General features: G+C 44.5%; 2 protein-coding genes and 1 non-coding gene across 11 annotated transcripts in view; 2 read left to right on the forward strand and 1 right to left on the reverse strand.

Moving 5' to 3' along the window:
* The first annotated feature begins 3,585 nt into the window (after positions 1–3,585).
* RPL30 (ribosomal protein L30) lies at positions 3,586–6,340 on the forward strand. 2 transcript variants are annotated; one of them, XM_015856098.3, is made up of 5 exons: positions 3,586–3,624; positions 3,703–3,754; positions 4,805–4,950; positions 5,372–5,502; positions 6,239–6,340. In XM_015856098.3, the coding sequence occupies exons 2-5, from the start codon at positions 3,734–3,736 to the stop codon at positions 6,286–6,288; spliced, it is 348 nt and encodes a 115-aa protein (XP_015711584.1). In that variant the 5' UTR covers positions 3,586–3,624; positions 3,703–3,733; the 3' UTR covers positions 6,289–6,340. The 2 variants fall into 2 exon arrangements, with proteins under 2 accessions (XP_015711584.1, XP_085395523.1); XM_085539397.1 differs by having other exon boundaries at positions 3,586–3,754.
* On the forward strand, positions 5,994–6,128 carry LOC116653048 (small nucleolar RNA SNORA72). The gene has a single exon (XR_004306456.2). It is a non-coding gene; the product is annotated as a small nucleolar RNA SNORA72 (small nucleolar RNA).
* Positions 6,341–7,309: 969 nt separating the features above from the next.
* MATN2 (matrilin 2) overlaps positions 7,310–14,481 on the reverse strand; it is a 61,757-nt gene continuing 54,585 nt past the window's right edge. For 5 of the 8 annotated variants that reach the window (XM_015856088.3, XM_015856090.3, XM_015856094.3 and 2 more), the window contains 7 exons: positions 14,191–14,313; positions 13,251–13,664; positions 12,618–12,770; positions 10,047–10,121; positions 9,396–9,503; positions 9,080–9,169; positions 7,310–7,646 (listed from right to left, as the gene is read on the reverse strand). In XM_015856088.3, coding sequence (XP_015711574.2) covers positions 7,594–7,646; positions 9,080–9,169; positions 9,396–9,503; positions 10,047–10,121; positions 12,618–12,770; positions 13,251–13,664; positions 14,191–14,313 — 1,016 coding nt within the window. In that variant the 3' untranslated portion in view covers positions 7,310–7,593. The remainder of the gene's footprint in view (positions 7,647–9,079; positions 9,170–9,395; positions 9,504–10,046; positions 10,122–12,617; positions 12,771–13,250; positions 13,665–14,190; positions 14,314–14,481) is intronic. The other 3 variants (XM_085539390.1, XM_015856096.3, XM_015856093.3) reach the window with 2 other exon arrangements.

Consider the following 14,481-nt stretch of genomic DNA (forward strand, 5'->3'; position numbering starts at 1 on the left):
GGGGTGAGGAGGAGCTGGGCTCCTGCTGGGCGATCTGTGGAGGGAGCGCCGAGAGGTTTTAACACGGGGGTGTCCGCTTTTTAGTTCTACTGAAGGTCCCCAAGGAGGAGACCCCGGAGCCTCTCGGCAACCTGTTGTCAGTGCTCCGGCACCGCACAGCACAGCACTGCTGTCTGAGTGAAAGATGTCTTACAGTTGCTTGCGTAAGCAAGCCCGGTGTAAAGCATCACTTCTTAAGAGTAGGTGGTCAAGGCACCAAAATAGTTATGCATTAGGCACTGAGGAAAACATAAAGCGTTATGTACTGCTGGCGTTACTCAAGACTTCACTATGCAAACAAGAAGTGGTGCATACCCCCAAGCAAGACCCATGGAGGCAAGATAGGGCTGGGGCTGGTGCCAGATAGGGTCAAGCTTCTGATTTCTACTTATATATGGCACAGAGCTGCATTAGCTCGCTTATCCTGGAATGCATAGAGGGTAACTTCCTAATGCAGCTGGTGAGAGAGCCCACGAGAGGAGCTGCCCTGCTAGACCTGCTGTTCACAAACAGGGAAGGTCTGGTGGGAGATGTGGAGGTTGGGGGCTGTCTTGGACAGAGTGGCCATGAAATGGTAGAGTTCTTGATTCTAGGTGGAGCATGGAGGGAGAATAGCAAAACTGCCACCTTAGTCTTCTGGAGGGCGGACTTTGACTTGTTCAGAAGACTAGTAGGAGCAGTCCCCTGGTGTTCAGTCTTAGCGAACAAAGGGGTCCAAGATGGCTGGTTGCTCTTAAAGAAGGAAGTCTTAAAGGCTCAGGAGCGGGCAGTCCCCCTGAGCCGCAAAATGAGTTGGTGGAGAAGAAGACCGACGTGGATGAATAGGGAACTGTTCTTAAGGTTGCAGGAGAAAAAGAGAATCTACCACCTGTGGAAGGAGGGAAGAGCAACTCAGAATGACTACAAAGAGGCTGTTAAGATGTGTAGAGGGAAAATCAGAGAGGCAAAAGCCCAGCTTGAATCTAAGCTGGCCACTGGGGTGAAAACAAACAAGAAACTCTTTTACAAGTACATCAACTATAAGAGGAGGACAAAGGAGAATCTCCATTCTTTACTGGACGAGGCTGCGAATGTGATCACAGAGGATAAGGAAAAGGCAGAGGTTCTGAATGCCTTCTTTACGTCTGTCTTTATAAGTCATCATGGTTGTTCCCAGGGCTCCCCACGCTCTGACCTGGTAGTCTCGGCTGGGGAGCAGACTGAACCCCCTGTGATTCTTGAAGAAGCGGTCAGGGAATTACTACTCCAACTGGACTGTCACAAGTCCATGGGTCCGGATGATATTCACCCGAGAGTACTGAAGGAACTGGCGGAGGTGATCGCTGAGCCGCTCTCCGTTATCATTCAGCGCTCCCTGTTAATGGGTGAGGTCCCAGAAGACTGGAGGCTTGCCAACGTGACTCCCATTTACAGGAAAGGTTGTAAGGAGGATCTGGGGAACTACGGGCCTGTTAGCCTGACCTCGGTGCCAGGGAAGGTAAAGGAACGGATTGTCTTGAGGGAGATCACGTGGCAGGTGTGGGATGACCAGGAGATCAGACCTAGCCAGCATGGGTTTATGAAGGGCAGGTCCTGCTTGACCAACCTGATCTCCTTCTACAATCCTGTGACCCGTCTGATGTTTGAAGGAAAGGCTGTTGATGTGCTCTACTTAGACTTCACCAAAGCCTTCAACACTGTCTCCCATGCTATTCTCCTGCAAAAGCTGGCAGCCCGTGCCTTGGATGGGTACACTCTCAGCTGGGTAAGGAGCTGGCTGGAGGGCCGGGCCCAGAGAGTGGTGGTGAATGGAGTTAAATCCAGTTGGAGACCAGTCAGGAGTGGTGTTCTCCAGAGGTCGGTGCTGGGGTTTGTCTTCTTCAACATCTTTATTGATGACTTGGATGAGAGCATTGAGTGCACCCTCAGTAAGTTCACATATGACACCAAATTGGCAGGGAGTGTTGATCTGCCTGAGGGTAGCGAGGCCCTACAGAGGGATCTGGACAGGCTGGATAGCTGGGCTGAAGCCAATGGGATGAGGTTCAACAAGACCAAATGCTGGGTCCTGCACTTTGGCCACAACAACCCCAGGCAGTGCTACAGGCTTGGGGCGGACTGGCTGGAGGACTCTGTTGAGGAAACGGATCTGGGGGCACTGATTGATGCTCGGCTGAACATGAGCCGACAGTGTGCCCGGGTGGCCAAGAAGGCCAACAGCATCCTGGCTTGCATCAAAAACAGTGTTACTAGCAGGAACAGGGAGGTAATTGTCCCCTTGTACTCGGCATTGGTGTGTCTGCACCTCGAGTACTGTGTCCAGTTTCCTCACTGCAAGAAAGTCATTGCGGCCCTGGAACGTGTTCAGAGGAGGGCAACAAAGCTGGTGAGGGGTCTGGAGCACAGGCCTTATGAGGAGCAGCTGAGGGAGCTGGGATTGTTCAGCCTGGAGAAGAGGAGGCTCAGGGGAGACCTTATTGCTCTCTATAACTTCCTGAAGGGAGGTTGTAGTGAGCTGGGGGTCAGACTTTTCTCTCATGTAGACAGTGATAGAACTAGAGAGAATGGTTCCAAGCTGCGGCAGGGGAGATTGAGGCTGAACATTAGGAAGTATTACTTTTCGGAAAGGGTAGTCAGGCATTGGAATGCACTGCACAGGGAGGTGGTGGAGTCACCGACCATGGGAGTGTTCAAGAAACGTTTGGATGTTGTGTTGAGAAATATGATTTAGCTGGAAAGTATTGGTAATGGTTGGACTGGATGATCTTCTAGGTCTTTTCCAACCTTGATAATTCTGATTCTGTGATTATCTGTTGGTCTATCTAAGTGGCAGGGATGTGCACCTGCTAATGGAGTTGAAAGGTGAAGAGCTTTGGATGTAGCAGTTTCAGGAATGGAAGAAGTCACTGGAAGGATGGCTGAGCAGAGTTATGATATGCCAGTGTCAGGGGAATACGACCTCAGGAGGTCCCTGCATCACCCTTTTGCCTCCTACCCACAGCAGGGCATCCCATCACTGGTGTCAGCACCGCTGCGTGACAGCGTTATGAAATGATTTAGTGGCTTCAGTCAAAAACAACTCTGAAATAAAGAAAGCTCAGGGTGGGAACTCATTTTGCTGCCATCTCTACTGAAACTGATGGATCATGAAGTTTTGGCTCCAGGTGAAACACAATAATGACTCATGACTCAGTAATTTGTGATCACAAGGTCAGGACTGAAGAAAATGAGAGGCTGCCCAAGGAGGCTGTGGATGCCCCATCCCTGGAGGCATTCAAGGCCAGGCTGGATGTGGCTCTGAGCAGCCTGCTCTGGTGGTTGGTGACCCTGCACACAGCAGGGGGGTGAATTGTGGATGGTCACTGTGGTCCTTTTCAACTGAGACGATTCTATGATTCTACGAACATGAGGTCTCATTATGATCACGCAGATAACAATAAACAATAATAAAGAGCTTTCCAGATGCCACAGAGTCCCCACGGCCGCTGGCTTCTAACTCCGCCCCACTAATGGCGACACCTCGCGAGATGTGGAGCTGGGATGGGCGGTGCCCGCCGGCCGCTCGCTCCTTTCTGGCGGCCCGGCCATCTTGGCGGCGTGCGTGTGGTGAGTGGCGCTCGGCCGGGCGGGCCCGAGGAGCCGCAGTTCGGCTCTAACCCGACCCCCGCTCCTCCTGTCTTCCAGGTACCGCCAGACCTAACGCCAGGCAGCGATAATGGTGGCCGCAAAGAAGACGGTGAGTGAGAAATGGCTGCGTGTGGCCTCACGTGGCGGCGGCCCGGCCGTGGTTCGGCTGTGGGGCCGGGGCTCATTTCCTGCTTCTCTGTACTCGGTTTTCTCCTATGCAGTATCCTCACTGCTCCTGGGTTCCCTGCCCCAGCCGGAGGCGAGGGGGGCTGTGCTGTGTTCATAGCGTGGTTAAAGAGCCGCAGCGCTCAGATTTTGTATTTGCTGCTACCTTCCAGTCTTAAACTGGGCCTCATTGCAGCCTTTCAATACCTGAAGGGAACTTACACCGAGGAGGGGAGTAAACTCTTTGAAAGGGCTGACAATAGCAGGACACAGGGAAATGGTTTGAAGTTGAAAGAGGGAAGATTTAGGTTGGATGTTAGGGGGAAGTTCTTCAGTAGGAGAGTGGTTAGGCCCTGGAACAGGCTGCCCAGGGAGGTTGTGGATGCCCCATCCTTGGAGGTGTTCAAGACCAGGTTGGACGGGCCCTGGGCAACCTGATCTAGTAAATGTGTATGTTTGGTGGCCCTGCCAGGCAGGGGGGTTGGAGCTACATGATCCTTGAGGTCCCTTCCAACCCGGGTCATTCTGTGATTCTGTAAATCTTAAAGCAGCTGTAGCAAGTGTGAGTTTCATTTGAGATGACACTGTTCATTATTCCTTGTTGGCTGCTATACACCTATTGGAGGGTCTTCACCTACTGCATGTGGTTATTTGCTTCTACCAACCAATGGAACACGTATTAGTGCATGCCCTGCGAAGTGCCAAACTAGAAATGTAGCTCAGGTTTGTAAGCTAAGGTAGTTTATATTTGAGCTTTTGACCAGCTGAGCTTTGCAAATGCAAAATAAATACTCCATGATGTGACTGGGTAGCATATGTGACAGTGGCGGTGCTTTTCATTACCAAGTAATGGATAAGAAGTATGTTGTGAAGCTGTCAAATAGTGCCAGCATTGTGCTTACCCGTGGTTGGAATTCCTTCACCTTAACTTCCCTGCCACCTTTTTGAAAGGTAAAATAACACATAATGAAACTCTTGTACTTATTTTTTGCAGAAAAAGTCCCTGGAGTCCATCAACTCCAGGCTTCAGCTGGTGATGAAAAGTGGGAAATACGTGCTAGGATACAAACAGACTCTGAAGATGATTCGGCAAGGCAAAGCCAAGTTGGTCATCCTTGCCAACAACTGTCCTGCTTTGAGGTAAGCAGATGTATGATAAAAGTCTTACTTAAAAACTAAGGCAGGTGCTTTGTAGAATCACAGATTTGTAGGGGTTGGAAGGGACCTCTAGAGATCATCGAGTCCAACCCCCCTGCCAAAGCAGGTTCCCTACACCACGTCACACAGGTAGGCGTCCAGGCGGGTCTTGAATATCTCCAGAGAAGGAGACTCCACCACCTCCCTGGGCAGCCTGTTCCAGTGCTCAGCTAGAACTGCAGCATGTGATTTGTGCAAGCTGGTAATGCAGAGTAGCTTGTAGATGTGCTCTGTAGTGCTATGAAATACACATGATGAGTTGTTTGGTGTGTACTGATTATAGGTCTGGATGTGTTACGGTGCTTTGTTGTATAGTCAATCAAATCAATTGTCAGTACTTTAATACCCGGATTCTGAATCTTAGAAAATCAGAGATCGAGTACTACGCCATGCTTGCAAAGACCGGTGTCCATCATTACAGCGGCAACAACATTGAATTGGGCACAGCATGTGGAAAATACTACAGAGTGTGCACGCTGGCCATTATTGACCCAGGTACGTGTCTCCTGCCTTATAATGGACAAAGTGGGTATGTATCGGTACATTCACCTGTCAGTAGCTGTGCTTAGCAAGTAAAGCGCAGAGGTGTGGTCATACCTTGTCCAAGTTCTCCCTTGGGTTAAACAGCCACCAAGATCTATTATTCTTTTTGTCCAGTAATTGTTTTCTTAGATTTGCATTCAGCTCCTTTTACTGCTCAACTTTGTTAATCTAGGAACTTGGTAAAATAAACTGCTGGATTGTGAGTTGTTTTATATAGGTGTATTTCCGTTATATACATGTTATGTACATGGATTTCTGCTTTAGCTACTCCCAAATATTGCCCAAATAACATCAGTTTAAATTCCCTGTTTCATTAGTATCCTTTATTTCGCTTGTTGGTATCCTGTCAGTGGCTGTAAGCATCAATGTCATGAGTGCTTAGGAAGGACTTACTTTAGCTTAGGCTAAAGGAGCGGAACGCAGCCTTTCTGCTGTGTAGTACAATGCGAATATTCTCGCTGTCCTGATATTGCGATGATCAGGGGAGGCTAGACATTCGCTATATTAATACTATGCATTGTGTCCTCCAGGACTGGACTGCTGCTCTAGTACTGGCTTTGAAAATGCTAGTGACATGTATATCATTATACTAAGCATATTGTGCATGGATCAACACAAATGCAGTTAGAAGTATTTTCTAAGTCATCAAAATCAGATCTTCTTGTAATGATGTATTTCTGTTTTCCAGGTGACTCTGACATCATTAGAAGCATGCCAGAACAAACCAGTGAGAAGTAAATGCTGTAAAGGTGGTCTTTCTACAATAAAACTGGTTTCAGATCTATTTTAAGAACGCTTTGTATTGTATTATACTTCTAGTTTTAGAGAGCAAACTAGAAATGAAGATTCATTATGGCTGCTGTCTGTCTTGTTCTGTTAGAAGTAATCTTCACAGGACAAAACTTGCCTGTTGCTTACAGTAGAAGTTGACCTTCAGTAGTAAGACCTGACCATGGTAAGTATCGGATCCCAACAGGCTGTGGCTTTCTTAAGGTTTGGTGTTTTTTTGGAGTTCTCATGGGGAAACGAGTTAAGAGGCAGTGGCAAATTTGGGGTGTTGGTGGGAGACCCCAGAGAATTTACTTGCACTTAATTTTTTAACACTTATTTTTTTTTAACCTAGTCAGTCACAGGCTACTAATGCAGCTTATTCTGCTTGTCTCTTCTTGCCAAGAGAACTTGTGTGTCAGATGCAGACAGACTAACTGCTAGACATGATGAATAACAGTGCAGTTTCAGTAAGATACCAAAGTAACATCTTCAAACTGGTCTAAAAAAACCAACGTTCTGAATGCAACATGGTAGAATCGGATTGAGGTGATGTTCTCAAGTCACTGTTGAGGATGGTGGGTCGTTAGATTATCCATGATCACTTAAATCTACCAAGGCCTGTAAGAGAGAAACATCATCCGGTCTGGATATGACAAACAGTACTTTGGAATTTCAGACTGTGATGCTGTGGTAACTCAACAGACTTCCCATTTGGTTTACATTCATCGCTGTTTCAATACAGGTGTATAAATCTCTACTATTCAACTGATTTCTGCAGTCTGTGCATGTTGGAAAGCTTGTATGAAACCTAACTGCTGTTAATGCACTGTACTGCTCTTATATACATACATACATATATGTCTGTGTGTGTGTATACACATAGTCATGCATCAGGATGCTTGAAACAGCAACAGAGTGAGTGGAGGAGGGAAGTACAGAAAAGGAAACCAAATACATTCATAGCTTAAAAATACTTCAAAACATGGAGTTTTCACATGAAAAAATAACAGCATTTTAATGTTTTGCATAGCTTCTTTTAGTTAAGTTTTACTTAGGATTTCTGCTAGTTGCTAAATTGTTTTTATATATAGACTTTCAAAACTTATCTGCAGTCAATGTAAGACAGAACACGTATAGATGCAGGGCTCCAAAATACTTTTTAACTTTAGACAAGGATTTGTTATTTTACTTTGAACTGATTGAACAAAATAGCTCTCACAACATTGTATGTATAAATACACAGTGTAGTGTGTACAACGCTTTACATTTTGATCAGTATTTTAGTCTGTTTTCCAGGTCTTCCATTCTCTTTGTCATTTCTTCTAGTAGACAGAAGTTAAGGAAAGAGCTAATGATGGTCTGAGTCATATATTGCTGTGCATGACATTTCTGCTAGAACACAGATGATGTGCACTGACTTGGGATGTTAAATGTTACACTCAGCTTGAGCTTCACTATGAGTGGACATCAGCATATTCCCAGCTTGTGAACAGGTGAACAAACACTTGGGCAATATTGGGTATGGAGCACAAACCTTATGGGAGTAGCTGAGGGAACCTGGTCAGCCTCTTTTCTCATGTAACTTGCAGTAGGAATAGGAAATGGCCTCAAATTGCAATGGGGAGACTCAGATTGGACACTAGGAAAAACTATGAAAAAATACTACTTCCAGGCCAGGTGCTGGAATGGGCTGTCCAGGGAGGTGGTAGAGTCACCATCCCTGGAGGTGTTCAAGAACCATGTAGATGTTGTACAGAGGGACGTGGCTTAGTGGGAAACACAGGTGACAGGTGGATGGTTAGACTTGGATTGTCTTGGAGGTCTTTTCCAACCTTGGTAATTCCTTTGATTCCTCTACATTGGGAATCTTACTGAAAATGCCTTATTATATCTGGTACCTCCCCTAGCAGCCCATAAGGGAAATAGTGGTCCCTGTAACTATAAAACGATTATTTGTTATTATCCAAAGTAAACAACGCAATGAGTGTTAGGCTTGGATTTGACTACCCATTCCTTTGGAATAGAGGAAAGACATGGAGGTACTGGAGCAGGTCCAGAGAAGGGCAGCAAGGCTTGTGAAGGGTTTGGAGAATCAGCCCTATGAGGAGAGGCTGAGGAAGCTGGGGCTGTTCAGCCTGGGGAAAAGGAGGCTGAGGGGAGACCTTATCGCCCTCTTCCAGTACCTGAAAGGTTCTTACAGTGAGAGTGGGGCAGGTCTCTTCTCAGTAGTGACAAGTGACAGGATGAGGGGAAATGGCCTCAAGTTGCACCAGGGCAAGTTTAGGTTGGGTATTAGGAAGAACTTCACAGAAAGGCTAGTAGAGTACTGGAATAGGCTCCCCAGGGAGGTGGTTGAATCGCCATCCCTGGATGTGTTTAAGAGCCGTTTGGATGTGGTACTTAGGGATATGATTTAGTGTAGGGTTGTTAGAGTTAGGGTACTGGTTAGGCTGCAGTTGGACTTGATGATCTTCAAGGTCTTTTCCAACATGGGTAATTCTATGATTCTTTGCTGATCCTTAAGATACTTACTGTTAGAAACTGTTAAAAGTTAAGTGTCCTTATTAATATGTTTGGACCCTTCTGCGAAGGTCTCAAGCCTGAAGAGCCCTGCTTCCTGGTGACTGACAATCTGAAGTAGTTCAGCTTTTCATTACAATAGATGGATGTGAGCTATGGAGTCAGCTTAGACTTGTTGGGTTATAATTTCTTTTAACCTGTTCTTGACTTATACATAAGAAACACAGTGAAAGGATATATTGCTGCGTGAGTCTTCTCACTTCATTGGTGGCATAGTTCTGGAACGTCACAAGGTTTTCACATTTGCATTGATCTTTGGAAGTTTTTGCTGGAAAACAGTTAAGCAGAGACAAAATGCTGAATAAATCCAGTGGGCTGAGAGAGGGAAAGACAAAGATTTCTAAGTGCAGAGCAAATTTAATACAGCTTCCTGCTCTCAAAACAAGTCAACATCCACAGGAACACTATGGTGTAGATTTTGTATATAGTGGAAAATATCACACAGTGCTCCTTAAAAGAGCAGTCAGAATTACCTAAAGAAAGAACCTAATTACCTGTTGTTGTTGAGCGAGTGTGACTGTCTTCAAAAAGATACTTATGCTGTATTGCAAGACTGGGACAGGCAAGGACATCTGTGATTTCTATTGTGGTTGATTCAGGTCCTGCAGGAAACCCCCCAGAAGTCTAAAAATCACACCCACTCAATGGGACAGTGCTTTTGCTACTCGCATGCACAGAGTTCTCCCTAATCAGCGAGTAATCTCACTGATGGCAGCGAGCATCATTCACGATGAGGACTAGTGACACATGGACGTGAAGGAACCAAGCTGTTAGGCAGTATTTACTGTGTATGTGGTTTAAGCTGCGGGTTGCAGAACTGAAAGGGAGTTGGGAAGGTCCATGTGAGAAACAAGTGATTGACAGCTGAACATGCTTCACAGAAATCAAGCAGTGTTGATGTACAAGTTTCCCCTTGAAGTAATTCATTTGGATGGTGTAAAAGGGAGCATGCAGCCATGCATTTGTTACGGTAGATCTCAGATTTTCTGTACTAGAAGCAGATTTGAGTTGCAGAAAAGAATGTGTGGGGAAAGCAGTTCTGTAAAGTGAATTATTAGGGCTCTCCGCAGAAGAAGCCATGGTGAGGCTGCTTAGCAATGCTGCAATGACTGGGGATGCAGCAGGACACAGTGCAAACAGCCAACCTGATGACTGTGGATTAGTCCTGTGGAGCCTCCCAGATGATGACAGGTGTTGCTGGTGAGCTGAATCTCTCAAGGCTGGTAGAAAGAAATTGGCATTTAATTAAATGAGGTCACAGAAGGGATAATAAAGATGTAATTCCATGAAAAATGATGTTTCTTATGTGGTATTTCACCATACGTGGAGATGGCCTCGTACCTGTGCAGGCTTCAAGAGATCCAGTGTTGATGGACTCAGCCCTTGGCTACACACAAGGACTCGCCTTTCAACTTGACTATTGGAGCCCTTCCAGAACAATCTACTTTACAAGTAGATTAATAATGCTGGGCAGAACTAGAGCATTTCTATACACTAAAAAGCATGACTGGGACCTTGCTTGATGGAACACTGAGATCTCAAAGAACTCATGTTAAATTGAGGTGCTTGTTTCTAGTGTTCCCTTTTGGAACAAAATCTAACTACTAGTTAGGGAAAAGCCCAAAAGAAAGTGGTTTCCAAGGCAGTGGCTGACTACTTGCAGGAGTCATAATGTGTGATTTGAAAGAACAGAATGTTAACCAGCAGGCTGCTGAGTGCTGTCATCTGATCAGGGCTGGGGTCTGGTGACAAACATAAATCTAACCATGTAATTAAAGGCTCCCATACTGTGAACAGGGGTAAAATGGCAACCACCATGAGTGCCTGTTGTATGTGATACTGCTGTATCTTCATCAGTCCTTCCAATCATGAGAACTGAGTGTTAAATGAGCCAATGGATGGTGCTCTTCCAGCTGAATTATCCTTAATAATTCCTCTTAATAATAGAAGAGAAAAAGACATTTTCACGATTAATCATTGAGAATAATTAATAGTAATCGGCAGCTGTTCTACAGAGCTGATGCTTTCTTGCAGAGTGAAAGGAGAAAGCCTTACCCCAAAACAGATCTGGAGGGCTTCTGCTTTGCTTAGAAACAGGCAGGGACTGGGGATGAGAGGCTTTGGCGGTGGAGTCCATGTCTGGGCTGCAGAGGGCCCCTCACTGCCATCATATGCTGGTGCCTTAATTACTACTTTAGTGAAGGAGGGGGAAAAAATGAGGCCCAGAGGAAAAACTGAAAGGAAAAATGAACTTCCAGCTTGTGCGACACATTTGGAGGCAGAATTTCCGGTTGAGTGAGGAGATGAGCAATAAGAAGTTCTGGAGCGTCCAGCAAAACAACCAGCTGGGAAGTCCAGAGTTACCCAGAGGTGTGAGGCACTGCCTAGAGCTGAGCCAGGCAGATGCTATGAGTCACCAGCTCTGCCCTGCTACTAGAGGTGCAGTTTAAAAACTGCCACAGAGGGGCAGGATTTACTTATTTTTCATGTTACAAGTAATGTATTTAAAAAAAAAAAAAAAAAAAAAAATTACAGCTGCTAAATATTATTGGGGGTACCTGAAGGATGCATTTCCTTAACTGAGCTCTGAGGTTTGCTAGTGAATGAGAATAATTTTACCAGTTGCCAGATAATTTTGTCTTTGGCATCTCCCCAGGCTTTTGAGATGACGCGCTGTCATCAGTGGATTATCTGCCTAGTAAGAAAGTTAATGAACAGACTTGGTTTTGTGTTATCATCGTATTTGGAGTTGCAGAAAGACTGAGCTAGAAGATTCTTATGACTAAGAGAAGCCCAAAGGACATACAAAGTAGGAAGTATTCTCACATTCTTTTTCTTGGTGTATGAATGAGGAAGAAATGCACTGTTGGTTGCCAGCCAATGTATATAGTAACACTAAGGAGCAAAGTATAACAGCTTTGTAATTAATTCCAACCAAAACCAACCAAATACATGTAGTGAGAATTAAACCATCCTGTACTACGCCGTGCTCAATATTACTCACTGTGACATTACTGTGTTTTGCTTCAAGTACAAATCTGAATGTTCTAATAATACTCAGTGCTGGGAGCATGTGAGTAGAAGAGACACACAGTCCTCTCTGGCTGTACAGATTTAATCCCAGCTCACATTCCCCCTTTCCTTTACAAAACATCAGCTGGGAATGTTTAGAGAGAGGCTGGTTGTGCCAAAACAAGGAAGGCTTCTTTCTGCAGCAAACTTATGTTTGTGGAGCAAAACTTGGAGCTTACGTACAACTGCGATCCATTCTCTGTAGCTCTGAAGGTATATTCAATGAATTTTTTACTCCCATTAAAACTTTATGAATCCATTATTATTTTCCCACATTCCTAATGAAACAGATCACGCTGCTTTGGCAGGGTGGGGTTCATTGCTGACTTAAGTGTAGCAAAAAGAAAGGGGAGGAAGCAATTCTGAGCACAGGAGTGTACATTTAATACAAGCATTAAGAAAATAAAGGAAAAGAAGTCCAGAACCTTTACCTAGTGATAGATGAGGTATATATATTCCTTACATATGAAAAGGCGGAAAAATCATTGTGAGTGACTGGCACCTTGCAATGTGTTATACCAATGATCTACCTTATGATAGAGGTCACTGTGAATAAAAGTACCCACTCCTTTAGCATGCAAAAGCAATCTGTAAGCTTGCATTCATGCATTCCTCTTCTATCAGTTAAAGTGGAATACCGTTACCTTCACAGATCTGAACTTTCAGCTCTTCGCTTATGTCCTCCATTGCTGTGAAATCCTCAGCATAAAAGAGATGTTTATACGATGGCTGAGAAGCAATTTCCAGCAGTTCTTCTTCAATTGCTTTTCCTATTCCAATGGCATAGATAATTATACCTAGATTGGGAAGAAATTGCATATAATTATTACATCAGCACTTCTAAACCCTTGTTCCTCCATGAAAGGAAAATATGAGTATTAGTCATTTCAGGAAGAGGGCTGGAGAGCATCAGAAATGTATATATGCCATATACCTTCAAAACTGTGTATGAAGAGGCTTAATATGCTTCTGTTATTTAGAAGATGTTTAGAAATTCACTGCAGCTATATGCATACGAAAGGAGAACCCTTTTTCCTTCGAGAACAGCACCAGGGCTTAAACTTAGTTAAAAATACATAATAGAAATAAAAATATAACATAATAAATTATTAAACAATGGAAACTTCCTGGTAGTTTTCTGTATTTTGAAGAGACGGGGTTGTTCTTTTTTAATGAGTGTCTTCTTACTGTTGGGATTTTTGACGAATTTCCCAGTGTTCTCTTTAGCTTAACACCATATTTACCCTTTAGAAAGAATGAAAGACGTCTCCACTCACCACTTCTCTTGGCTCTGGCAGCCCACTCAGAGACTTCATCTTGGGCTCGTCCATCCGTGAACACGATGGCGATTCGAGGGATGTTTGCAGACAGCGGTCTGGCTCCTTCTGTTTCTGTGAAGCTTCTCTCAAACATTCGCTTCAGAGCCATTCCTGTCATGGAACCTCGGCCCATATATTTCATTTGTGATACAGCTTTCTTCATGTCTTTGGCTGTGCTGAACTGTCTCAATGTAAACTCTGTGCGGACTTCAGAGGAATACTGAAGCAAACCAACTCGAGCAGCTTTGGGTGAAATCTCAAGTGTATCCAATATTCCTGAGACGAATTGTTTAACAACTTCAAAATTATCCTCTCCGAGACTTTTCGATCCATCAATCACAAACACCAGGTCAACTGGGCCTTCAGTGCATCCTGGGAGATAAATGAGCACAAGTGTTCAGCTGATGAAGAACTGCACAAAGCTGTAGATAGCACTGCGTGAACACAGATAGAACCTTGAGCACCTCATTGCTTGGCCAACCTTGTAGTGTATCTAGAGCAGCTTGCATACAGTCTTTATCAAAAGGATAGGAGCCTGCTTTTAACAACAATCAGTGACTATCTGCCAATACACATCACACTGTAGAGTACTACAACTCCTACAAATACTGCCCGATATGGACAACGCTCATATTTTTATAGTACAAACTCTAATGGCAGAGAAACAACTGAAAAATTAAAAGTGAGGCAGTAAATGCTAGAAGGGCTTCTAGCTGCTAATATTGAATAAAAATGGTTTATATACCTTGTTTGTAACTATTCATAGCTGAAATTAACCTCTTCTGTTTTACCCACTGAAGCTGGGAGACAATCTAGGAGAGTCTGGTAAATTTGGCTTCTGAAGTGAGGTCAGGTAACTCTCAGAGAAACAGTGTATTTCCAAATATAATGTACTTACTTCTGCAGGTTTTCTGATCCTCTTTTAGAACATACCCCTCCTGACATTTGCAGATGTATGAATCATCATTATTAACACAAGTATGTTCACAACCGTGGGCAACTGATTTGCAGACATCTTTGCCTATGAAAAATTGAAACATTCATACGTATTCTATTTAAAATATTTATAAATTCACAGGCTCCAAACACAACATTTAAAGAACACGTGTCAGAATAGAACGCTGTATCTGGGAGCTATTGGTAATAGGTGAACGGTTAGACTGGATGATCTTTTAGGTCTTTTCCAACC

This window comes from Coturnix japonica, chromosome 2 (assembly GCF_054131305.1).
Source record: "Coturnix japonica strain WE chromosome 2, WE-NBRP24, whole genome shotgun sequence".
NCBI lineage: Eukaryota > Metazoa > Chordata > Aves > Galliformes > Phasianidae > Coturnix > Coturnix japonica.